We start from the raw sequence: 27,410 nt of genomic DNA, 5'->3' as shown, positions 1-27,410 counted from the left end.
CGGAGAAATCTCTGAATTTATTCCTTTCCATGGAAATTCCTTCACCCAAATCCGAGGGGAAAGGCAAAGGCTCCTCTATGTGACATCATCTTTTTCTCCTGCATGCCCTGCGCGTCTGTGTGTTACTCGGGCAAATTCTGCTTGCCTGGATTCTGCCCAATCAGGGAGCTCAGAGACCCAGCCAATGAGAGCGCTCCGAGGTGATGTCATGGGGAGAGTCTGATTGTGGTCCTGATGCTGCGATCGTCTCTGGGAGATTTAACTGAGGGAGAAGCATCGGTGAGAAACAGAGCGTAAGCTAAAGGTGAGTGAGACACTTCCCATTGATACTCTGTATTTATATTTATTTATATGTATTTGTATATATATATATATATTCTTCTGCATTGTTTATATTTATATATATGTATTTGTGTGTGTCTATATATATATATATATATTCTTCTGCATTGTTTATATTTATATATATGTATTTGTGTGTGTCTATATATATATATATTCTTCTTTATTGTTTATATATATATATATATATGTATATATAATATATATATATAATGCCAGGATGCTGCTAGGGCACCCCTAAGTGTTTATTACTATATTGGCATTGTGCCAGCTTCTCTTTCTAATTCTCATTATTGCCCAAATGTTGCTGCACCAATGCATTGAGCTGCATGTCTGACCGGGTACCATAGGGGCTACTAATGTGCTTATTGGTTGTTCCATAGTTTTGCTCCCATATTTGAGGGCAGTTTATAGGTTATATTTTGTATATACAGGGTCACAAGGTGGGGCAGGTATAGGAGCATTGGGTATAAGCTTGCCCTGGTATTGGCCATCTGTATGTGCTACAATTGGCTGTGTTCAGGGAACAAGTATTGGGGGGCCCTCCTGCCCAATGTCTGCGCTGTTGGGAGTCCCCGGCCCCCAGTTAGCAGCCCCTAAACTAAAACATCCTACAGCCGCTGAGATACATGGGAATTGCATTTGCAGAAAAAGCCAGAAAACCTTCCACCATCTAAACCTCCTCCTCTGGCTTTTAGGGTTAAACCCATTCATCATCTCTGGGGATTCAGCCAGTCCCCCCACATACACTGGGTTATTGGGTTATTGGGGTGCTGCATGGAGATATAGCAGAGCACTGCAAGTCATAGTTGCTGGTTAATTTGTCGGTGGAGTTTCCATTCTATACCCATGTAACCCCCAGTTAGCTGAGCTAAGGATGTGTGTGTGTAAGGGATGACGACACAATGGATAAAGGCAAGACTGGGTACTTGATACTGTATTTTTCAAGACTCAATGGTTGGTGCAGGGAGTTGTAGTTCTGTAGCAGCATGGGGGCCAGTGGTTGCCACTTTATCCAAAGTTTCCTTCATTGGCGTTGTGCCTGTACGTGGTGTCACTTATTCTTATTCCCCCCCCCATCCATGGTGACGTCACCTCTAGACCTACGGGCAACACCCTTCCCTATGGCTGTAGCCTGGGCACTGTACCCGCCGCTACTCATTAAAGGGGATTCAACCAAGATGATATTGGAATGAGTAAATCCACTCATTAACCCTTTAGACGCCCATAAGAGAATGGAGGGAATGCTCTCATTGTTTCCCCACCATGGCTCATTTTGCTGTGGGCTTTATTATTATTATTGGATACCTCAGTGCACCGGGGTTTTACCTGCGAGGTCCATTCCTTCCCAAAAGTCCAGCTTAAAATTTTGCGCCAGATACCGGAAGTCCCAAGATTTTCCATGGGTGGTAAACTGCATGTAAATAGGGGCTAATTGCACCTGAGAGGGAAGGGGCGGGACATGGGCGTGCCCTTACATGTTCTTCAATTAAGTCCAATCAAATGGCCCCCATTATGTACCTGTGTCTCTGTCAGCAACTACTGGGGCTGCCATATCTATTGCCCTTGGCTGCCTTCAGGCAAGTTCAAGGCTATGAAAGTGGCTTTCAACAAGTGACAGTTCAGGGGGAAACATTTTAGGGTGCACCTGGGGCCCCTTAGCTATTATAGTTGAACTACAACTGGAGAATTCCAGTCCTGTTATAGAACAGCCAATTCTAATACTACAGTTTTTGAATTAGTTGCCTTCTTCAAATGGGGGTCAGCCAAAAAAACTGTTGCCCTGTGAGGCTACAATGTTGTTATTGTTGTTATTACTTATATTACTACTCAGCCCCTCTCTTATTCATATATCAGTCTCTCATTCAAACTACTCCCCGGTTGCTAAGGTAATTCGGACCATTGCAACCAGATAGCTGCTGAAATTCCAAACTGAAGAGGTGCTGAACAAAAAGTGAAATAATTAAAAAAACAATAGTAATAAAAAAAGAAGACCAATTGAAAATTGTCTCCGAATAGCACTCTCTACATTATAAACCACTTTAAAGGGAAAGCTTGGTTACAAGGAGTGGGAATAGTTACAATAGGGGGCTGTTGGGCAGAAAGCGCCACCATTGTCCTGATATTACCCCCCCCCCCCCGCCCTCAGTGTCGTATCCCCTCGGCGCCTCTCTCCAGTTTTCATTGCTTTGTTTCATGCTATTTTTTTGTTCTGTTGGGTTAACAAGAGGCAGGCGGCACTTGGGCATTTATCTGGGGGCACACAATGTTTTGTTGGGCCCATAGCCAGATCTGCACAATTACAGGCCTGTAATATCCTATTACTTATTCATAGGAACTCGGGCCTGTATGACTTAATAACGCTAATGGATTAGTCCATGGGTAGAAGCATCTAGTGCAAAGTATGGGTCTTTATGGGTCTTTATAGTAGACTCATTATGGAGTCCCATAGGCTCATACATGGGGGGTATAGTAGACTCATTATGGAGTCCCATAGGCTCATACATGGGGGGGTATAGTAGACTCATTATGGAGTCCCATAGGCTCATACATGGGGGGGTATAGTAGACTCATTATGGAGTCCCATAGGCTCATACATGGGGGGTATAGTAGACTCATTTTGGAGTCCCATAGGCTCATACATGGGGGGTATAGTAGATTCATTATGGAGTCCCATAGGCTCATACATGGGGGGTATAGTAGATTCATTATGGAGTCCCATAGGCTCATACATGGGGGGTACAGTAGACTCATTATGGAGTCCCATAGGCTCATACATGGGGGGGTATAGTAGACTCATTATGGAATCCCCTAGGCTCATACATGGGGGGGTATAGTAGACTCATTATGGAGTCCCCTAGGCTCATACATGGGGGGGGTATAGTAGACTCATTATGGAGTCCCATAGGCTCATACATGGGGGGTATAGTAGACTCATTATGGAATCCCATAGGCTCATACATGGGGGGTATAGTAGACTCATTATGGAGTCCCCTAGGCTCATACATGGGGGGTATAGTAGGCTCATTATGGAGTCCCCTAGGCTCATACATGGGGGGTATAGTAGACTCATTATGGAGTCCCATAGGCTCATACATGGGGTGTGTAGTAGACTCATTATGGAGTCCCATAGGCTCATCCATGGGGGGTATAGTAGACTCATTATGGAGTCCCATAGGCTCATACATGGGGTGTATTGTAGACTCATTATGGAGTCCCATAGGCTCATACATGGGGGGTATAGTAGACTCATTATGGAGTCCCATAGGCTCATACATGGGGGGTATAGTAGATTCATTATGGAGTCCCATAGGCTCTTACATGGGGGGTATAGTAGACTCATTATGGAGTCCCATAGGCTCATACATGGGGGGTATAGTAGACTCATTATGGAGTCCCATAGGCTCTTACATGGGGGGTATAGTAGACTCATTATGGAGTCCCATAGGCTCATACATGGGGGGTATAGTAGACTCATTATGGAGTCCCATAGGCTCTTACATGGGGGGTATAGTAGACTCATTATGGAGTCCCATAGGCTCATACATGGGGGGGTATAGTAGACTCATTATGGAGTCCCATAGGCTCATACATGGGGGGTATAGTAGACTCATTATGGAGTCCCATAGGCTCATACATGGGGGGTATAGTAGACTCATTTTGGAGTCCCATAGGCTCATACATGGGGGGTATAGTAGATTCATTATGGAGTCCCATAGGCTCATACATGGGGGGTATAGTAGATTCATTATGGAGTCCCATAGGCTCATACATGGGGGGTACAGTAGACTCATTATGGAGTCCCATAGGCTCATACATGGGGGGGTATAGTAGACTCATTATGGAATCCCCTAGGCTCATACATGGGGGGGTATAGTAGACTCATTATGGAGTCCCCTAGGCTCATACATGGGGGGGGGTATAGTAGACTCATTATGGAGTCCCATAGGCTCATACATGGGGGGTATAGTAGACTCATTATGGAATCCCATAGGCTCATACATGGGGGGTATAGTAGACTCATTATGGAGTCCCCTAGGCTCATACATGGGGGGTATAGTAGGCTCATTATGGAGTCCCCTAGGCTCATACATGGGGGGTATAGTAGACTCATTATGGAGTCCCATAGGCTCATACATGGGGTGTGTAGTAGACTCATTATGGAGTCCCATAGGCTCATCCATGGGGGGTATAGTAGACTCATTATGGAGTCCCATAGGCTCATACATGGGGTGTATTGTAGACTCATTATGGAGTCCCATAGGCTCATACATGGGGGGTATAGTAGACTCATTATGGAGTCCCATAGGCTCATACATGGGGGGTATAGTAGATTCATTATGGAGTCCCATAGGCTCTTACATGGGGGGTATAGTAGACTCATTATGGAGTCCCATAGGCTCATACATGGGGGGTATAGTAGACTCATTATGGAGTCCCATAGGCTCTTACATGGGGGGTATAGTAGACTCATTATGGAGTCCCATAGGCTCATACATGGGGGGTATAGTAGACTCATTATGGAGTCCCATAGGCTCTTACATGGGGGGTATAGTAGACTCATTATGGAGTCCCATAGGCTCATACATGGGGGGGGGTATATTAATGTTTCATCTTAAAATAATTCTTTGCCTTAACAATTGTGTGTCTGTTCTCTTACCAGGTCTCTCCGTCTTTCTCTGCACCTTCCTCCGTATACTGAGCACCATGACTCTAGCAGGTAGGTCCTATTACTAACGAATAAAAGGGCTGATTTTCTGAACACTACAACTAACAACATTACACTCAGCAAAGCATTGTGGGAACTATAGTCAGGGCTTACGGGGAGATACCTCCAGTTATGGGCTGTGGGTGCTGTCTGACAGGAATATCATTTAGGAGACCTCCGTTCATTTATCTCCATTGTTTCCTTTCTTTCAGCCTATAAAGAGAAGGTGAAGGAGCTCCCCCTTGTGTCCATTTTCTGTTCCTGTTTCCTCTCGGATCCGTTAAAGAACCAGACTTACAAGTACGACGGTAAGTTGGCTGCACATTGTGTATTATTGGGAATGCCCTTGTTCTATCTGCTTAGCAACAACTGTTTCCCTTCTTGGAAACCTTTATTTAGTCTGTTTTGGGGGGCATGGCGATGCCTATTGCTTGACAGCCATAAAGAGTAGCAGCAGTAGTGGGAGCAGCAGACCCTGTGGCAGGAGGAGGTGGGCCCAGGAGGATAGAGACCCAACCATGGTGCCCAGGCTGACACATAGGGGTTTTTTTAGGTGAGGGCCCCCCAAAAATGGTTTTGCTGTGGGGGCCTGATTACTTCACAATACACCGATGATATCCCCAAAAGGAATTAATGGTGAACCTCTATATTACAGTTAAATAGAATAAAACTTGGAGTATGGAATAACACTTGGAGTGTGGAAATGCCAACGAAGTCCCCCATTCTAACTGTATAATGGTTTATTCCCTCCAGCAGACACCGTGGACCTTACTTGGTGCGCTATTTCCGACATGGAGGTCATAGAGTTAAACAAGAGGGCCTCTGGCCACGCCTTCGAGGTTATCCTGAAACCCCCTTCCTTCGACGCCATTCCAGAGATCACAGCCACCCTGCCCCAGAAGCGAGACCCCTCCCTGGAGGAGATCCAGAAGAAACTGGAGGCAGCCGAAGAAAGACGCAAGGTAAAAGAATCAAACAGTTTGGTTGTGTGGTCCCCTGAGGTCCCTCCGATGTGGTGGGTTCCAGGGAGGAGATCAACTAAGACTCAACTTTGACCTAAGCCACCCAACTCTTTGTCTTTAGTAAGCTTGCAGCCGCCATCTTGGTGTGAGCCAGTATTGGCCTGATTAGTGACTAGGGGCTGGAGTGAATGACAAAGGCTGGTGTGAAAGTCAAAGACTGAAGGATATATTGTTTCAGAATGAGCTCTCATGGAATGACCTATCTCATAGATATCTCATAAACGAGGCTGATGTTGAACTATACATTAGTAACCTGGGTGTGTAATGACCTTTCCAGTATCAGGAATCGGAACTCCTCAAGCACCTGGCGGAAAAGAGAGAACACGAGCGCGAAGTCATACAGAAAGCCATCGAAGAGAACAACAACTTCAGCAAGATGGCCAAGGTGAAGTTGGCTCAGAGAATGGAGGTCAACAAGGAGAACAGGGAAGCTCACCTAGCGGCCATGCTTGAACGTCTGCAGGAGAAGGTTAGTTAAAGTGGTAAGGTCGAACTCTATTTATTTATAATCATTCCATAACATTCCATTTCTTACTCTCTGTTGCACAACATGGAATGACGGGCCATACATAGGCTAGTGGTCTCCATCCAAGGGGGTTGAAGGCTACCGCAGAAGATGGGTTGCATAGTGTGTAGGAAAGGGTTGGAGGTCATAGTTATAGACTAAAGGAAACATGTTCCATACTGGTAACCTGAACATTTTATCGAGTCTACATTATGGTAGGTCAGCGGTAAGTCAGCGGTCCTCAAACTAGGGCCCGCGGGCCGGATCCCCAGGGGAATTTACCCGCCCCCTGCTGCGTCCTCAGCCCTGGCAGCAGAGAGAAAGGACTCAGCGTGGAACGGGACGGGGGAGCTGAGAGGGAGGACGGACGCAGACCAGGGGGAACTGGTACGGGTAGGACTCAGTGGGAGGGTGGACGGACAGCCGATCGGAGCGCTGGTGACGGGGGTGGACGGATGAACAGAGCGCGGGGGGAGGAGTGTTTGGGGGGAATGCGACCAGTTTGGGCCACAGTTTGACAACAATGGGGGCGGGGTTTTGGGGGGAATGGGACCAGTTTGGGCCACAGTTTGACAACAATGGGGGTGGGGTTTGGGGGGGAATGGGACCAGTTTGGGCCACAGTTTGACAACAATGGGGACGGGGTTTGGGGGGGAATGGAACCAGTTTGGGCCACAGTTTGATGATGGGGGCGGGGTTTGGGGGGGAATGGGACCAGTTTGGGCCACAGTTTGACGACGGCGGGGACGGGGTTTGGGGGGGAATGGGACCAGTTTGGGCCACAGTTTGACGACGATGGGAGCGGGGTTTGGGGGGGAATGAGACCAGTTTGGGCCACAGTTTGATGATGACAGGGGCAGGGTTTGGGGGGAATGAGACCAGTTTGGGCCACAGTTTGATGATGACAGGGGCAGGGTTTGGGAGGAATGGGACCAGTTTGGGCCACGGTTTGACAGGGCGGGGTTTGGGGGGGAATGGGATCAGTTTGGGTCACAGTTTTATGATAATAACGGGGGCGGGGTTTGGGGGGAATGGGACCAGTTTGGCCCACAGTTTGACGGGGCGGGGTTTGGGGGGGAATGGGACCAGTTTGGCCAACAGTTTGACGATGACGGGGGGCAGGGTTTGGGGGGAATGGGACCAGTTTGGGCCACGGTTTGACGACGACGGGGGTGGGCGTGGTGATGGCGGTCCGGCCCCCCAACAGTCTGAGGGGCCATTGATACGGCCCCTTGGTTCAGAAGTTTGAGGACCCCTGGCCTAAGCTGAAGGTCCATTAGTAATCCAGTAGGAATTTTGGCTGCACAGAGACAATAATTTGGCATCACCCGCCCATAGGGGTAAATACCAGTAACATACACAGGTTCGTCCGCGTTCCCTTGTCCGTTCAATATCTCTGATAGAAATTCAATAATTTTTTGTTCCCGGCAGGACAAACACGCAGAAGAAGTGAGGAAAAACAAAGAACTGAAGGAGGAAGCTTCTAGGTAGAAGGTGTGGACTGTGGACTTTGGACTGAGGACTCCATTGGGCGCCTGAGATTCCCAGCACAATATTATAAGTGACCGAGACTCTCTTTTGCTTTATCTGTCTGTGAATGTCCAGAGAGGACCTGCTAATACACCGTTTTGTAAGGAGTTTTTAGGGTGGGGCCGCAGTTTGTGGGAGGAGCCCACGCCATTCGCCAGTCCTAAGAAGTCGTCTCCATGAAGCCCTTCAATGTTCTCACATTCGTCGCACGCCAATGGGATCCATTCACAATCGCTAAACCAATCGCTGTGGAGGTGAGCGCGCTGACCGTCGCTAGGGGAAACTGTAACCAAGGCGCCGATGAACCAACGGGTATCCACACTCGCTAGCGAGATTCTACTTACATTGCACTGATTTTTATATGTCTACCATTATGTCATCAATACAATGTTACTACCAGGTTACTCCGTGTCTCTGTCGTTATTCCTCTGTGTACTTCATATGCCAGGGTCTATTCAGAATCCCAGACAGGGTCGGACTGGTCACAGAACCCCTCAGTGACTGCTAATATCCTTATCATTTACAGTAGGGGGTACATTATCCCTTATAATACATGAGTGATACTCAGAGTTCCCTGTATAACTCAGCCTGCAGCCTTGTGCCTTTATATGGGGGGCACAGAACCCCTCAGTGACTGCTAATATCCTTATCATTTACAGTAGGGGGTACATTATCCCTTATAATACATGAGTGATACTCAGAGTTCCCTGTATAACTCAGCCTGCAGCCTTGTGCCTTTATATGGGCACAGAACCCCTCAGTGACTGCTAATATCCTTATCATTTACAGTAGGGGGTACATTATCCCTTATAATACACGAGTGATACTCAGAGTTCCCTGTATAACTCAGCCTGCAGCCTTGTGCCTTTATATGGGCACAGAACCCCTCAGTGACTGCTAATATCCTTATCATTTACAGTAGGGGGTACATTATCCCTTATAATACATGAGTGATACTCAGAGTTCCCTGTATAACTCAGCCTGCAGCCTTGTGCCTTTATATGGGCACAGAACCCTCAGTGACTGCTAATATCCTTATCATTTACAGTAGGGGGTACATTATCCCTTATAATACACGAGTGATACTCAGAGTTCCCTGTATAACTCAGCCTGCAGCCTTGTACCTTTATATGGGCACAGAACCCCTCAGTGACTGCTAATATCCTTATCATTTACAGTAGGGGGTACATTATCCCTTATAATACATGAGTGATACTCAGAGTTCCCTGTATAACTCAGCCTGCAGCCTTGTGCCTTTATATGGGCACAGAGCCCCTCAGTGACTGCTAATATCCTTATCATTTACAGTAGGGGGTACATTATCCCTTATAATACATGAGTGATATTCAGAGTTCCCTGTATAACTCAGCCTGCAGCCTTGTGCCTTTATATGGGCACAGAACCCCTCAGTGACTGCTAATATCCTTATCATTTACAGTAGGGGGTACATTATCCCTTATAATACACGAGTGATACTCAGAGTTCCCTGTATAAGTCGGCCTGCAGCCTTGTGCCTTTATATGGGCACAGAACCCCTCAGTGACTGCTAATATCCTTATCATTTACAGTAGGGGGTACATTATCCCTTATAATACATGAGTGATACTCAGAGTTCCCTGTATAACTCAGCCTGCAGCCTTGTGCCTTTATATGGGCACAGAGCCCCTCAGTGACTGCTAATATCCTTATCATTTACAGTAGGGGGTACATTATCCCTTATAATACATGAGTGATATTCAGAGTTCCCTGTATAACTCAGCCTGCAGCCTTGTGCCTTTATATGGGCACAGAACCCCTCAGTGACTGCTAATATCCTTATCATTTACAGTAGGGGGTACATTATCCCTTATAATACACGAGTGATACTCAGAGTTCCCTGTATAAGTCGGCCTGCAGCCTTGTGCCTTTATATGGGCACAGAACCCCTCAGTGACTGCTAATATCCTTATCATTTACAGTAGGGGGTACATTATCCCTTATAATACATGAGTGATATTCAGAGTTCCCTGTATAACTCAGCCTGCAGCCTTGTGCCTTTATATGGGCACAGAACCCCTCAGTGACTGCTAATATCCTTATCATTTACAGTAGGGGGTACATTACCCCTTATAATACATGAGTGATACTCAGAGTTCCCTGTATAACTCAGCCTGCAGCCTTGTGCCTTTATATGGGCACAGAACCCCTCAGTGACTGCTAATATCCTTATCATTTACAGTAGGGGGTACATTATCCCTTATAATACACGAGTGATACTCAGAGTTCCCTGTATAAGTCGGCCTGCAGCCCACAGTAATGGGGCTGAGGGGAAGAAGTTCCATAGATGTTTCCATGATCAGCAGAGCAGTTGTGGGCAGAGGACAAGGGGGGAGTGTAACGCGGGGGGGGGGCAGTGTACTTTCCCAGAACACTTAGCTGAATAGTATCTGCAACTTAGTAGTAAATAAACAGAAGGTTTACAGGAGGCTGCGGGTGAACTCAGGACATGTTATTCACAGTCACCAACACAGCTTATTAAATCATGGGCACAAATTCCCCAGTCGGCCGGCAGGTATCCCAGGGCGTGGGGGCCCCAGCATGAACCCTCCTGCCCTGCTCCTTCTTCCCTTTAGCACAGGAGCCAGCGTTGCTTCCAGTACCCTAAGCCCTACTTAGCCCAGTCCCTTTTCCACTGGGTCCCTATGGGTGAGGTGCAGCTGGGACACCGGTCCCTTCCTATCTCCTCGTTGGAGCCTCAGCTGCTCATCTCACTAACCTGCCAGTAACTCTCACTGCCTAGTGAGCGCCACAAATCTAACCTAGTACTATCCCACCTAACTAACCGCTCTCATTGGTACCTCTCTGTCAGGCCTCATTCATATGTTCTTCTTATCAGCCAATGAGGCAGCAGTACCCTGCGCTCTCCCTCTCTTGGGAATTTCCCTACCTAACAGCGCCACCTGGTGACTGAACTATAAATAACAGTATTTACCTAAATGTATTATTTTACTCCTTACAGGTGTAACCAGCAGTTATAAGTTTGCATGGCATAGTAACATAGTAATTAAAGCTGAAAAAGGACACAGGTCTATCAAGTTCAGCCTTCTGGGCTAAATAAAACCTGTTTAGCTGCTAGTTGATCCAGAGGATCAACCTATTGAAATGGGACCTCACCGGAGCTCTATAAAGGGGAAGAATGACCCCTTTCTCCCCCAAATCTCTGCCCCTTTTAATAAAGCTCAAAACCTTTTGCCCAAGTTTGTTACCCACAAGCCCCCCAGCTCCTCCCCCATTATGGATTTGCCCAGTGCAGCCCCATTAAGGGTATAAGTGGGGGTGCCCAGCTTCGGCCTGTGACCCACAATTCCCTCAATCAGAAGAGATCCCTACTTTTGAATTTCCATGTTGCTGATTTTCCCTTTAAAGTTGAAGCCCTGGTAGAGCGGTGAAGGGATTGGATTGGCTGAGAAGAGGCTCAAAGTTCTCCCTTCAGCCAATCCGATATCCGCAGAGCTGTAGCCAAACTCTGAAGGCAGATCCAGCAGCAGTGAAGCTTTGGGGCACTCAGAGTGGGCAATGGGCAATAATTGCACCCCCCCCCCTGTTCTTCCAGATATGCCTCCAGCAATGCCCCATTCACCCCGCAGATCAGCAGGCATCAGTAAGGGATTTTTATTTTCCCTTTATTGTTACATAAATTGTCAGAAAGCTTTGAGGAGGCTCAGCCTGCCCCAGCCCAATCAAATCTGCCTATAAATCTGCCTATAGATTGGGTTTTATCTGCAGTTTTTGCTCTATGCGCCACCTAGGGGTAGGAGACAAAATCACATTACAAAAACTGATCATTCAAGTTTAAAACTAGTAAAGGGATTTATTACAATGTGATAGAGTTTTCCCCAGAAAAAAACTCACCCACTTTCTATTCAATCCTATGGGATTTGTAGAAGTGTATTTATCAATGGGCAAAAGTAAGAGTTCCCATTTAATAAATACACTTCTAAAAATCAAATAGTATTTTTCTGGCAAATGCTAAAATCACAGATCACTGAACTTTTAGTATGGTGTAGAGAGTAATATTCTGAGGCAATTTGCAATTGGTCTTTATTTTTTATTATTTGTAGTTTTTAAGTTATTTTCCTTTTTGTTCTGCAGCTATCCAGCTTGCGGCTATCTGGTTGCTAGGGTCCAAGTTCCCTTAGCAACCAGGAAGTGGTTTGAATGGGAGACTGGTATATGAATAGGAGAGGGGATAGAAAAATAAGTGATAAAAAGTTACAATAACAATAAAACTGGAGCCTCACAGAGCAATAGGTTTTGGCTGCCGGGGTCAGTGACCCCCATTTTAAAGCTGGAATGCATCTTGTCCTACTGACATCAACTACCACTATTGTCTATGAAGATTTTCATTCATCCAGGTCATGGTATATCTAGTATAAATAAATTTAAAGCAACTGGACTTGTTTGGTAATCATTGAAGACGTTTCACTACTCATCCGAGCAGTTGAACTGAAGAAGCTGCTCGGATGAGTAGTGAAACGTCTTCAATGATTACTTAACAAGTCCAGTTGCTTTAGATTTTTTTATACTAGATATACCACTATTGTCTTCATCTTCGCTTGCAGTCTCTTGACTTATTATCTCCATCTTGTGCTGCTTTATCCTTTTTTCCCTACTGTTTCCATCATGACTTACTGTCACAATTGTGCCCCATTATTTCCATCTTGCTCTTCTTTAGCCTTGTTGCCCTACTGTCTCCATCTTGCCCTGCTGTCTCCATCTTGCCCTGCTGTCTCCATCTTTCCCTACTGCCTCCATCTTGTCCTACTGTCTCCATCTTGCCCTACTGTCTCCATCTTGCCCTACTGTCTCCACCTTGCCCTACTGCCTCCACCTTGCCCTACTGCCTCCATCTTGCCCTACTGTCTCCATCTTGTCCTACTGTTTCCATCTTGCCCTACTGTCTCCATCTTGCCCTACTGCCTCCACCTTGTCCTACTGCCTCCATCTTGCCCTACTGTCTCCATCTTGCCCTACTGTCTCCATCTTGCCCTACTGTCTCCATCTTGTCCTACTGTCTCCATCTTGTCCTACTGTCTCCATCTTGTCCTACTGTCCCCATCTTGCCCTACTGTCTCCATCTTGCCCTACTGCCTCCATCTTGCCCTTACTACTCTAACTGAATGTTGCCCCAGTATGTGCAGGAATCATAATAACAATCTGGATGGATCTCTGACTCACATTTATATCGTTTGTACCAGCAGATGGCGCTAGAGACTTTAGAATCTTGCATTTGGTCAAAAATAATGCTGTTTGCAACACAAAGGTTTGGCTTCTTGTAAAAATATTAATGTGCCCCCAGGTTCAATCTAATTTATACTGTGGGGCAAAATCCATCCACTTTAATATGAAATGTAAGTTCTGTGGGTTAATGCATGAATCTGCTCTTAAATGTCAGGGCTGTATGTGCTAATTTGTTCCTATGTAATGTTTCCGGAAGGTTCCGGGATCCCTGTGAGTCTGATACACAAGTGCAATGTTCTGGGCTTGTTATACACTGGTTAAATGAACATTACTGAGTCCCCAGATACAAACAGCCCGTGGCTGTACTAAATATCTGTTTAGATTATACCGGGTAAATGTACCATTGAAACAATGCAGCGGAACTTTCCCCAATTCCCATAATGCCTTGCATGCTTCTCCTCCTTTACTGGTCTGTTATGGATAGAGAATGCAGAGCGTTGCAGAACTTGAGTCCTGGGGGGAGGAAATAGCAAAGGACGGACAGATACTGCTTAGAAAGTTGTGCAGTGTTTGGGTTTACTTTCCCTTTAATATATTCCCAGTCAAAGGACATTGCATCAGAGGGATCGGTGGAGTCGAAATGCCCTTGACCGTATTTTCATGGAGACTCGTTTCAGCGAGTAGTAGTCGGTGTTCCTCCAGCCGTACCACACAATGCCATCTGGGCCCAGGGCACCCCGTCCTCTCATGTATCCCCCTCCCTGGATTTTATGGGTGAGGAATTAGGAGAAGGTTAGTTAGTTTCTGCCTCCATCTTGTTCATCTGTCTCCAGCTTGCTCTACTGTCTCAATTTTATTATTCTGTCTCCATCTTGCCCTACTGTCTCCATCTTGCCCTACTGTCTCCATCTTGCCCTACTGTCTCCATCTTGGCCTACTGTCTCCATCTTGCCCTACTGTCTCCATCTTGTCCTACTGTCTCCATCTTGTCCTACTGTCTCCATTTTGCCCTACTGTCTCCATCTTGGCCTATTGTCTCCATCTTGGCCTACTGTCTCCATCTTGTCCTACTGTCTCCATCTTGCCCTACTGTCTCCATCTTGTCCTATTGTCTCCATCTTTCCCTACTGTCTCCATCTTGGCCTACTGTCTCCATCTTGCCCTACTGTCTCCATCTTGCCCTACTGTCTCCATCTTGCCCTACTGTCTCCATCTTGGCCTACTGTCTCCATCTTGGCCTACTGTCTCCATCTCGGCCTACTGTCTCCATCTTGCCCTACAGTCTCCATCTTGGCCTATTGTCTCCATCTTGGCCTACTATCTCCATCTTGCCCTACTGTCTCCATCTTGGCCTATTGTCTCCATCTTGTCCTACTGTCTCCATCTTGCCCTACTGCCCTACTGTCTCCATCTTGGCCTACTGTCACCACCTTGTCCTACTGTCTCCATCTTGTCCTACTGTCTCCATCTTGTCCTACTGTCTCCATCTTGGCCTATTGTCTCCATCTTGCCCTACTGTCTCCATCTTGCCCTACTGTCTCCATCTTGCCCTACTGTCTCCATCTTGTCCTACTGTCTCCATCTTGCCCTACTATCTCCATCTTGCCCTACTGTCTCCATCTTGCCCTGTTGTCTCCATCTTGTCCTACTCTTGTCAACTTGTGCTGCTATCAGGGCATTCAGATGCCACTGTCATCTAGTTATTTTAAGGAAGACTTATCCTAAGATACAAATTGTGTATCGGAGATATAAGTAAAGTCTGTTCCATCTGTATATGAAGTAAATAAGCTCAACCGGAGCACAAACCCTTCCTTACCCTATAGTAAACGCCATTTAGATTGGAGTAGAAGCATTGGTGGTACCACCAGCCCCCGTGGGAGATTTCCGCGCACAGGTTCCCAGTCTCCGGGGTACTGAAGCTCCTCTTGTTATGGTACCAGGCAAAGGAATCCTCGGCGGTGCCGCTAAACCCCTCCACATTCAGCCGGTAGTGGTTGCCTTCATCTTCAATGCTGCGCAGAGAGATACTGAAGGTCAATAAATGGCCGACATGAAATAGCCTATATGGCAGTAACCTGCAATAGCCCCAACAGGGGCAAATAGGTATCTAGGTGGCAAGGCCTCCAATGTGGGGCTAAGGCTCAGAGGAGCCCTCTGTTTTATAAAATGGATGGGTGCAAGTGGGTGATGTTAGGAACAAATCAGGGTGGGGCTAGACTTAGAGACTTAGCTCCAGGGGGGGGGGCTTGAGGGGTGTTTTGTTAGAGTTCTTTTAGATTGGGAACATTAATGAACAGTAATCAAACCAGGATTTCTACTTACCTGAAGCTTCTGTACATCGCGTACTTATGGTTTCCATCCCAGTCCTCCAAGTCAATGCGAAGGGAATAGTCTCCTCTGCTTGTGATTCTGTAGATGTTCTCATTTCCCAGCCAGAACTCACCATTTAAATGGCCGAAGCCTTCCTTGTATTCTGCCCAGGTTCTGTTGAAGCCCACGGACCCGTCCTGTCTAGACTGTATTATAGTCCAGCCCCCACCTGTTCAATAAAATATGGTAGTTATATATTTATTGGCAGTATTTGCCCTCCTCACAAAGTGCCCAAGCCACTAGGGGCACCGTTTGTGTTCTTTTGGGTGTTTTTAGTATAAAATTCCCTACTTTACCGTCTGTTTCCATGTCGCAGAGAACGTCTGTTGGGATTCCTCCTGCGGCCAACTCAATTGTATAGATTCCCGACCTATCAATCCCATTGTAATAGAGGCTCGAGCAGTCAGTGTGGCAGCTCCGGGAGTGCTGAAATTCTAAATATATTGTATAGAGGGAGTCACAGGAGCTTCAGCCATTTTATAAATCACAGCATGTAAATAAAATGCTGCAAAATAATGAAAATTACTATACTATTACGTGGAGGTTTTCAGTTTTGCTTTACTAAATAAGCATTGGGGTAACAGTTCCAGGGGTACCCAGGGCACAAATAAGCACTCACCCCAAATCCCCCCCTAACTGGCCTTCAGGCTGGGCCCCCTTAGCCCATAACAAGGTTACAGATATATAGAAACATTGGGGTAACAGTCACCCTGCTATAGTTCCAGGGGTACCCAGGGCACAAATAAGCACTCACCCCAAATCCCCCCTAACTGGCCTTCAGGCTGGGCCCCCTTAGCCCATAACAAGGTTACAGATATATAGAAACATTGGGGTAACAGTCACCCTGCTATAGTTCCAGGGGTACCCAGGGCACAAATAAGCACTCACCCCAAATCCCCCCCTAACTGGCCTTCAGGCTGGGCCCCCTTAGCCCATAACAAGGTTACAGATATATAGAAACATTGGGGTAACAGTCACCCCGCTATAGTTCCAGGGGTATTGCCTACTGCATATGTGGATGTGAATGAGCCCTATTGCTTGGGGTGTTTTGGTCTGGGCTGCCCATTGGAGCACCCCCAACCTTCTTTATTCAGCCATTCATGGAGTGGTGCGATGGCCAAGGTTAAGTAACATTAAGACCCTGTGGGGGAGCAGGGCAGAAGGGTACAAGGCAGAAGGCTACCTGCTTGGGGATGTGCTTGCTGTGCCTGTAGTTCAGCCGCAACCCAACAGGAAGAGTTCTGGTGATTTCTGGCCACCAAGGAGGACAAGTTGAGAAGTTGCCCTTGAAGATCGTAAATGAAGGCGGCCTGGATGCGCTGTAGGGCACTGCTCTCCCCTGCCCAGCTCTCTAGGTTCTGCACTCTGCGCACCACTGTGGAACTGTGATTCCCACCACCACACTAAAGAGACAGAGAGAAGAAGTCATGTCTGGTTATGGTCTAACTCCACAGTTGCACTCTATTCTCGCTTGCTTGCATTGTCTCTTGCCCTCTCGCTCCCCTGTCCCCTTATATATAGGCTTTTACTAGATGTTACCGAGCCCCACAGCAAATTCAGTCTAGGGCCCCAGAAGTTGACTTATCCTACCAAGATATATTACATTTGCTCATTAGGGTATTTGTGGGCCCCTACACTCCTGGGCCCCACTGCAACCCCTTCCTCTGTAGTTATGCCCGGGGCTATTAGCCATTTGATCCTCCCCTTTTCTAGAAACCCTTTGGGACATTGACCTAAGCAAGGCCAAACTTTAGAAGGTGCCAAAGTAGGAAGATACAATTAACTAATTTCATGAGCATTGAAGACTGAGCTTACTTGCCCTTGACTCTGAGCTTACTTGCCCTTGACTCTGGACCCAAATATCCTCCTACTCCTCACCTGGATCTCTAACACTTTTAGCCGGTGCCTGTGGTTCCGAAGTTCCTCCTGAAGCTCAAAGACGAGTTCCCTCAGCTCTAGAACCTCCTGCTTACGTTCCTTGTTCTCGTGCAACCAGTAGGAAACCTCCTCTGTGCAGCGGAACATATCTGGGCACCTGTGGCCCTCGTGTTGAGGCAAAGTAGCGACAATCTTGCACTTTCCATTGGCCAGAACCTGAGAGCTGTACTCGCCGCATTGGGCCATCCCTGTCAGCTGATGGGCGCGTTGGTGTTCCTTTAATGCCACCATGTACTGCGCTATGTGCCATATTAGGGCGACAATTAGAACATTTTGGTTCATTTTGGAAAGATTTTCTTATTTCCAGTCAGTGTTCCGTGGGCTTCATTTTGGCCTCAACTGTTTCAATCAAAGGGGAAAAAATAAATAAATACATATATACCTAATAATAATAATTATCATTTGTTCTAGAACCTCCTTTTGTTACAATGCTGTGTATGTCATGTTCTTGGATTTGGAAAAACTCACACAAATGTTAAAATACATTTATATGAACTTGATTTCATTTACATAGTTTAATCCCACCCAATGATTAACACTGTATTTCTAAACAGATTCTGCCTCCTGCCACTAGGTGGCGCATGCAGTAAAAACTAACAGTGGAGAAAACACTTAGCTAAAACCCTTGGAATATGGCATTGCTGCAAAGACTCCAGACACCAATGAAACCAGCCCCCAATCACTTCCCCCCTACATTACAGTACAATGATTGCAGTGTGGGGTCCTAGGATCAATTTCAGCCAGACCAGAAATTGCAACTTACAAGCAGATTAGATTGGTTTTTTACCTTCAGGTTAACTTTATTTATGCTATAGAATGGCCTATTCTTAGCAAGTTTTCAATTGGTTTTCATTTTTGATTTCTTACAGTTTTTTAATTATTTGCCTTTCTCTTCTGACTCTTTGCAGCTTCCAAATGGGGGTCACTGACCCCGGCAGCCAAAAACCTATTGCTCTGTGAGGCTCCAATTTTATTGTTATTGTTACTTTTTATTACTTATCCTTCTCTTTAGGCCCTCCTCTATTCATATTCCTGTCTCTCTTTCAAACCACTGTCTGGTTGTTAGGTTAAATTGGTCCCTAGCAACCAAACAGCTGCTGAAATTCCAAACTGGAGAGCTGCTGAGCAAAACGCTAAATAATTCAAAAACTGCAAATAATAAGAAAATGAAGACCAATTGCAAATTTTCCCAGAATAGCACTCATACTAAAAGGGGTGAGCAACCCCTTTAATTGGTTCCTTATAAAATTCATCATAGTGTTTAGGAATGAGGAGCTATATAAATAAAGAATAATGATAAATGATAATACCATGGAGCAGATAGCCTCTGTAAACCTCTGAATCTAAGCTGAAGAACTCTATGGCAGGGGAATACAGACGCACAAGGCAGGCCTAAGGCCAACTAAACCTATTGGGCCCATGTGACCATGTGGCCTGCCCAGTTGCACTGTTCCCAGTGCTGGCCGCCCCTCTCTGGAGTGTTTGTCACAGTCTCATGAGATGACTGTCTCTTCAGATGCCATCTCATCTATCTTCTGGTAAGAACCACAGAGTCATGTGATCAGCCTTGAGCTGTTGGTGGGATGCTGGGACTTGTGCAACAGATGAGTAGTCAAGGAACGGTAGGCAAGTTGCACATTGTGACTCCTCTGCAGAGCCAGTTCCATAGAGCCACACACACTTGAGTGAAGTACAATGAGCCCACTTGTATGGCCTCCACCTTCCCCCTCCTGTGATGGAGCCTGACCTGATGCTCTTGGTGAGTCACTTGCTGTGCTTTCTTCTTCCCCTTGAGCCGTCGGAAACATTGTTCAAGCAATGATGTTTTGCTTCAAACCCAGACTGAGACTCTTGTTGATAAACCAGGAAGCCCAAGTTTGAAAGTCAATAAGGATGAGATCCGGGGCGAAGACTTGTTTGTTGTTCGAGAAAGTCTCGGAACTCTGCAAGGAGTTAAGGATGGCCCTGACCAAAGTTGGAACTTTAATTTCTAATCATGAACCAGTGTTTGACCCTTGAGCCTCAACTGAATGGATGTTGTCTTGGTCTCTACATTATCTTAGGAGCCACCATATTTGTCACCTTATTTGCCACCCAAAAAATAATTTTAAGTGGTCAGTGGCCTTTCCTTCTTCGATATTCCATGGCCCCAATTTTCACTCCAACATTCCTTGTTGGTCCTCAAAACAACTCTTCCCACCCTCTTGCTACAGTGTCCGTTCCAGTGCTCTGTTCTCTACCTCTCTCTGTTCTTTTTCATAAAGCCTTCGCCTATGGCAGGGGTCCCCAACCTTTTTTACCCATGAACAGTGACGGACTGGGGTGCCAAGGGCCCACCAGAAAACCTTAGACCTTAGACCCACTCTCCCAACCACCTTTCCTCCCCTGTTCACTCATTTTCTTTCATTTCAAAATTATTTCTTTTTGCATACTATTTTCTATCCTTTCCTCTATCCTTCTCATATAGAATAGAGTAATGGCCATGGTGGAGGCATACAGGGCAAATGGTTGGGGGAGCAGGAGGGCCCCGCTGACACCTGGGCCCACCGGGAGTTTTCCTGGTATCTTGGGCCCATCCGACATTACCCTTGAACCACATTCAAATGTAAAAAGTGTTGGGGAGCACTACAAGCATGAAAAATGTACCCGGAGGCACCAAATAAGGGCTGTGATTGGTTATTTGGTAGCCCCTGTGTGGACTGGAAGCCTACAGAAGGCTCTCATTGGCCGTACATCTGATTTTTATGCATCCAAGCCTGAATTTCAAATTAAGCACCTTCTTTGAGGCCTCTGGGGAGCAACATCCAAGGGGTTGGGGAGCAACATGTTGTTCCTGAGCCACTGGTTGGGGATCACTGGCCTATAGCCTAGGGGCTATTGTCTTCCTACACCTCAGCGATTTCACCACCACCTGCCCTGACCATGGCATTACCCCAGTGATGGTGATACTATAGCACAGCAGGTTATAGGTATAATAATTGCATATACGGAAATATGGCGGTCTAGCACCAGAAACACTCATGACCTCAATAAAAAGTATTATCGTCACCTCTCCCATAAATGTCCCATTGAAGTGAGTCTGACGGAGTTGGACCCAGTCAATATCTCTCTAAATTAGGGCATTCTGAGTGCTTTTGTAACCTAGGAGACTTTAAAAGGCCGCCGGCTCGTTTTACTACACGAGAGTAGCCCGTGCCCACCATCTCTACGTGAGAGACGTAAATAGCAATAAATGTCGATCGGCTTTTCAAAATGAAAAACTCATTGAATTTCTAAAAGGAAACAAACGGCCGCCCTTTCCAAAAGAGGTTTTCTCTTCTCTCAGCGCTGAATGGGCTCCGAGTGCTTTGTCCAAGGCCAATCTTAATAAACGTAACAATGGGCGCAGCAAATTGACAAGGAGCCCATTTGATTTTGCTGCCATAACTGCCCGGTCATCCAATCTAAATGCAGCACTTAAGGCCGACAATGGGCAGCCGAGCCGCGGAATTGATGAGCCCATTTCAGAATCATTTAGAAAACAATAAGCCAGGAAATGGGAAAAGTGGTTTTATTGAAGTTCAGGAAACTTTCTCAAGTAACGATTAAATCTGAGCGGTATCGTCCCTGCGTCCGTCCCACGGGACTGTGTTACAGGTTATTGTGTCGGGGCAAAACCAACCTCATTTTGCCTTTTTTACATTTAGACTATGGCCAACAGGGAAGGGCCACCCTTAACCTTGTACCCTTCACTCCCCAATACAACCAGGGCCCTCCGGCAGTCTCATAACTACCATACAGCAGACCCCGTGGTCCTGGGGGTGGTAGTGTGGTCAGAGGAGAGGAGGTTAAGGGCCTGATATACTGGGGCCCCCCTCAAGTGTGTTGATAGTTGATAGTATGCCTTCTCTGTAGTGACACCCCTTTGTTCACTTGTATTATTATTATTATTATTAACATTTATAAAGCGCCAACATATCCCGCAGCGCTGTACAATAAGTGGGTTACATACATTGGACATACAGAGTAACATATAAAGCAACCAGTAACCGATACAGGAGGGGAAGGGAGCCCTGCCCAAAAGAGCTTACACTCTACAAGGAGTAACATATAAAGCAATCAATAACCGATACAAGAGGGGAAGGGAGCCCTGCCCAAAAGAGCTTACACTCTACAAGGAGTAACATATAAAGCAACCAATAACCGATACAGGAGGGGAAGAGAGCCCTGCCCAAAAGAGCTTACACTCTACAAGGAGTAACATATAAAGCAATCAGTAACCGATACAGGAGGGGAAGGGAGCCCTGCCCAAAAGAGCTTACACTCTACAAGGAGTAACATATAAAGCAACCAATAACCGATACAGGAGGGGAAGGGAGCCCTGCCCAAAAGAGCTTACACTCTACAAGGAGTAACATATAAAGCAACCAATAACCGATACAAGAGGGGAAGGGAGCCCTGCCCAAAAGAGCTTACACTCTACAAGGAGTAACATATAAAGCAACCAATAACCGATACAGGAGGGGAAGAGAGCCCTGCCCAAAAGAGCTTACACTCTACAAGGAGTAACATATAAAGCAACCAATAACCGATACAAGAGGGGAAGAGGGCCCTGCCCAAAAGAGCTTACACTCTACAAGGAGTAACATATAAAGCAACCAATAACCGATACAGGAGGGGAAGGGAGCCCTGCCCAAAAGAGCTTACACTCTACAAGGAGTAACATATAAAGCAATCAGTAACCGATACAAGAGGTGAAGGGAGCCCTGCCCAAAAGAGCTTACACTCTACAAGGAGTAACATATAAAGCAACCAATAACCGATACAGGAGGGGAAGAGAGCCCTGCCCAAAAGAGCTTACACTCTACAAGGAGTAACATATAAAGCAACCAATAACCGATACAAGAGGGGAAGAGGGCCCTGCCCAAAAGAGCTTACACTCTACAAGGAGTAACATATAAAGCAACCAATAACCGATACAAGAGGGGAAGAGGGCCCTGCCCAAAAGAGCTTACACTCTACAAGGAGTAACATATAAAGCAACCAATAACCGATACAGGAGTGGAAGAGAGCCCTGCCCAAAAGAGCTTACACTCTACAAGGAGTAACATATAAAGCAACCAATAACCGATACAAGAGGGGAAGAGAGCCCTGCCCAAAAGAGCTTACACTCTACAAGGAGTAACATATAAAGCAACCAATAACCGATACAGGAGGGGAAGAGAGCCCTGCCCAAAAGAGCTTACAATCTACAAGGAGTAACATATAAAGCAATCAGTAACCGATACAAGAGGGGAAGGGAGCCCTGCCCAAAAGAGCTTACACTCTACAAGGAGTAACATATAAAGCAACCAATAACCGATACAGGAGGGGAAGAGAGCCCTGCCCAAAAGAGCTTACAATCTACAAGGAGTAACATATAAAGCAATCAATAACCGATACAAGAGGGGAAGAGAGCCCTGCCCAAAAGAGCTTACACTCTACAAGGTGCTCTCTAAGCAGCCCCGGAACTAGGGCTAGGCATGCTGGAACGATGGCAGATAGGGTCAGGCAGGTACCTCTTCTGCCTACCCCTAGCCACTTGTCATTGCAACATATATTGCTGGGGTCACTGTGACTACATTGCTGTGTAATGAAAAGCTGCAATAAAACAGTACCTGTACTTGATCCCAACTAAGATATAATTACCCCTTATTGGGGGCAGAACAGCCCTATTGGGTTTATTTAATGGTTAAATGATTCCCTTTTCTCTGTAATAATAAAACAGTACCTGTACTTGATCCCAACTAAGATATAATTACCCCTTATTGGGGGCAGAACAGCCCTATTGGGTTTATTTAATGGTTAAATGATTCCCTTTTCTCTGTAATAATAAAACAGTACCTGTACTTGATCCCAACTAAGATATAATTACCCCTTATTGGGGCAGAACAGCCCTATTGGGTTTATTTCATGGTTAAATGATTCCCTTTTCTCTGTAATAATAAAACAGTACCTGTACTTGATCCCAACTAAGATATAATTACCCCTTATTGGGGGCAGAACAGCCCTATTGGGTTTATTTAATGGTTAAATGATTCCCTTTTCTCTGTAATAATAAAACAGTACCTGTACTTGATCCCATTTCGTAATTCAGAACTTTTTGGATAATGGGTTTCCGGATAAGGGATCCCATACCTGTACTGGGAACATCTGTGCTGACATCCATACAATTGTTCATGAGTCGGTACAGATAAAATCCCAGATAACAGTGCCTTACCAGGTTACCTAGACGGAAGGTGCAGAAATGGATCCCTACTAGATTCCCAGTAACTCCTGAACATTTCTTCAAGATTTGTTGGGTCCAGTGACGTGAATTCTGCTCAGAATATTGGGAATCCGGTGCAGTTTCTGGCAGCGTTTCGTGCCCCGGTGCTGATCAGCCGCAGGGAATTAGGGAATAATGGAGCGCAATCCTGAGGTTTTACATTTCTAATTAGATTATACCTTTTCCGTCAGTGCAGAAAATGTAATCCAGATAATCTCCATCTGCTTCCTGCCCTTCCCTCGTCTCTATCATATCTTTCATAGTCCCAGATACATGGAGACTGTTAAAGGGAAACTAAACCCCCAGAATGAATACGTAACCAACAGACAGTTTATATTATGTTAAGGGGCCTATTAAAGAATCTCCCCAAACTGGAATATATATATCAGTAAATATTGCCCTTTTACATCCTTTCCCTTGAGCCGCCATTTAGTGATGGGCCGTGTGCCCCCTCAGAGATCAGCTGACAGGAAGTGATGCAGCTCTCACTGTAACAGGAAGTAGTGTGGGAGCAAAAGGCAGAACTCTGCCCATTCATTGGCTGATGGGGCCTAGCATGTATGTGTGCCTTGGCTTGTTTGTGTGCACTGTGACTCCTATGATCCCAGGAGGCGGCCCTTAGTACATAAAATGGCAGTTTCCTATTTAGGATTACCCAATGGCACATACTGCTAAACAAGTATATTTATATGAAAATGGTTTATTTACATGGAGCAGGGTTTTACATGTGAGCAATGCAATGTATTTTTATAGAGAATAACCTTGGTTGGGGTATAGTTTCCCTTTAATGAGATTTCCCACCGTCTTCCTAAATACAACGAATACAAGGGCCCCGTGGGAGCAGTATAGGCTTATATAGACAACCCATACAGGCCTTTATATAAAGATGAAGAAAAAATATTCGGAAGGAAGAATACAGACGGTATTGGGCGCCTCAATAGCTCCAGATTTCAATTACTGCTAAATAGAAACTCTGAGTCGGGCCCCATAAAGTGAATGACTGACAGTGATTAAAGATGACAGTAAGTCCCTTGCCAGTAGGCGTTTGTAACCCAGGGCTGACAAATAGAAGCCGGTTTCCTGCACAAAAGGATCTCTGCCCCAAATTAATGCCTTTCTGAGCAACTTTGCAGTTTACATGAATTTTCTATTTTTGGTGGTTTCTGCAGTTTTACACTGCTACTATCAGCCTTTCAGCTGAGCAGCTCTCTATTACAGTATCAGTGGCTATGCAGGTACCACCAAGGTACCACAAAGAAAAAAACAGGTGGGCCCGACCCCCCCGCAGGGCGCTCCCCGAGCCGCTGGTCTCCCTCCCCCAATGCGCTGAAGGTAAGTTTAATTTACATGTGCTCGGGGGAAGGGTGGAGGGGCCCCTGCGGGGGGTCGGGCCCACCTGTTTTTTTCTTTGTGGTACCTGCATAGCCACTCATACTGTAATAGAGAGCTGCTCAGCTGAAAGGCTGATAGTAGCAGTGTAAAACTGCAGAAACCACCAAAAATAGAAAATTCATGTAAACTGCAAAGTTGCTCAGAACGGCATTAATTTGGGTGCTGAGAATGGCATGGAGTTGGGGCAGAGATCCTTTTGAGCAGAGATCCTGAAGGCTGAGATGGGGGCCCATTGGGGGGTGCAGGGGCCCCTAAGGCTCAGCCCAGGTAACATACGTTTTTGGTTTTTTTGGAGATCTGAAGGGACTGATGGCACGGGGGGCGAGACGGTGTAGGCATGTAATGCAGTGATATTGCCTATATATATATATACTGCCTGCACAGCTCTGTGAATATGAAACACTATTTTTCTTCCCGTCATAGGACCCCAAAGTCTTGAGTTTCCATGGAACTGACCTTGTACAGCCACATTCAATAGAACTTATAGTCACCATTCTATCTATATCTGTGCTGGGGGGGGGGGCGGAAAGAACTTCTTGGCTCTGCCGACGGACTAATGTGAGACTTTATACAACTAAGGGATAATGTACCCCCTACTTTAAATGATAAGGATATTAGCAGTCACTGAGGGGTTCTGTGCCCATCTAAAGGCACAAGGCTGCAGGCTGAGTTATACAGGGAACTCTGAGTATCACTCATGTATTATAAGGGATAATGTACCCCCTACTGTAAATGATAAGGATATTAGCAGTCACTGAGGGGTTCTGTGCCCATATAAAGGCACAAGGCTGCAGGCTGAGTTATACAGGGAACTCTGAGTATCACTCATGTATTATAAGGGATAATGTACCCCCTACTGTAAATGATAAGGATATTAGCAGTCACTGAGGGGTTCTGTGCCCATATAAAGGCACAAGGCTGCAGGCTGAGTTATACAGGGAACTCTGAGTATCACTCATGTATTATAAGGGATAATGTACCCCCTACTGTAAATGATAAGGATATTAGCAGTCACTGAGGGGTTCTGTGCCCCCCATATAAAGGCACAAGGCTGCAGGCTGAGTTATACAGGGAACTCTGAGTATCACTCATGTATTATAAGGGATAATGTACCCCCTACTGTAACTGATAAGGATATTAGCAGTCACTGAGGGGTTCTGTGCCCATATAAAGGCACAAGGCTGCAGGCTGAGTTATACAGGGAACTCTGAGTATCACTCATGTATTATAAGGGATAATGTACCCCCTACTGTAAATGATAAGGATATTAGCAGTCACTGAGGGGTTCTGTGCCCATATAAAGGCACAAGGCTGCAGGCTGAGTTATACAGGGAACTCTGAGTATCACTCATGTATTATAAGGGATAATGTACCCCCTACTGTAAATGATAAGGATATTAGCAGTCACTGAGGGGTTCTGTGCCCATATAAAGACACAAGGCTGCAGGCTGAGTTATACAGGGAACTCTGAGTATCACTCATGTATTATAAGGGATAATGTACCCCCTACTGTAAATGATGAGGATATTAGCAGTCACTGAGGGGTTCTGTGCCCATATAAAGGCACAAGGCTGCAGGCTGAGTTATACAGGGAACTCTGAGTATCACTCATGTATTATAAGGGATAATGTACCCCCTACTGTAAATGATAAGGATATTAGCAGTCACTGAGGGGTTCTGTGCCCCCCATATAAAGGCACAAGGCTGCAGGCCTCTGTATGAATGTTGTGTTCCTATGGGGCCCGGGGGGGTTTGCTAAGGTGCCTCCCCCCGCGGCTCCATCTGCCCCACAGTTGGCCAGCTCTAACTACACAGAGGTAGAAAAAAACTTTTCTTTTTCTTAGAAGCTCCTCCCGTTGTACCCAACACACGTTCCTTCCCATTCACTAAATGGTCCATTATTGCCAATTACGCAGATATTCTGAGAATGGCAGGAGAAAGCATTTAGCCGTAATGATCGCCGGCTGTTCCTGCCTCTATCGGGGCAAACTGCTCCGGGCGACTGTGTCAGGCTGTGGCTTCTGGGCTCAAACATCTCAGCAGCAGCCATTACTACAATTTGCTCATATTTTTAGCTTTGTGGAGGAGTAAATAGTA

The 27,410-nt window shown here is 46.0% G+C and overlaps 2 protein-coding genes across 4 annotated transcripts; one reads left to right on the top strand and one right to left on the bottom strand.

Annotated features, from left to right (window-relative positions):
* The first annotated feature begins 203 nt into the window (after positions 1–203).
* stmn4 (stathmin 4) lies at positions 204–8,511 on the top strand. Of its 3 annotated transcripts, none has more exons than XM_031901797.1 (6): positions 204–304; positions 5,006–5,062; positions 5,263–5,358; positions 5,807–6,012; positions 6,350–6,541; positions 8,009–8,511. In XM_031901797.1, the coding sequence occupies exons 2-6, from the start codon at positions 5,050–5,052 to the stop codon at positions 8,066–8,068; spliced, it is 567 nt and encodes a 188-aa protein (XP_031757657.1). In that variant the 5' UTR covers positions 204–304; positions 5,006–5,049; the 3' UTR covers positions 8,069–8,511.
* A 4,675-nt stretch (positions 8,512–13,186) lies between these two features.
* LOC100495707 (angiopoietin-related protein 7) lies at positions 13,187–24,159 on the bottom strand. The gene is made up of 7 exons (XM_031902406.1): positions 23,874–24,159; positions 17,576–17,974; positions 16,881–17,100; positions 15,994–16,131; positions 15,650–15,866; positions 15,144–15,339; positions 13,187–14,088 (listed from the first exon to the last, which is right to left on the bottom strand). Exons 2-7 carry the CDS (start codon positions 17,915–17,917, stop codon positions 13,945–13,947), a joined length of 1,257 nt encoding a protein of 418 aa, XP_031758266.1. The 5' UTR covers positions 17,918–17,974; positions 23,874–24,159; the 3' UTR covers positions 13,187–13,944.
* Between the last annotated feature and the right edge of the window lie 3,251 nt (positions 24,160–27,410).

The sequence above is a fragment of the Xenopus tropicalis genome, chromosome 5, assembly GCF_000004195.4.
Source record: "Xenopus tropicalis strain Nigerian chromosome 5, UCB_Xtro_10.0, whole genome shotgun sequence".
Classification (NCBI taxonomy): Eukaryota; Metazoa; Chordata; class Amphibia; order Anura; family Pipidae; genus Xenopus; species Xenopus tropicalis.
This window is presented reverse-complemented; position numbering and strand designations above follow the sequence as displayed.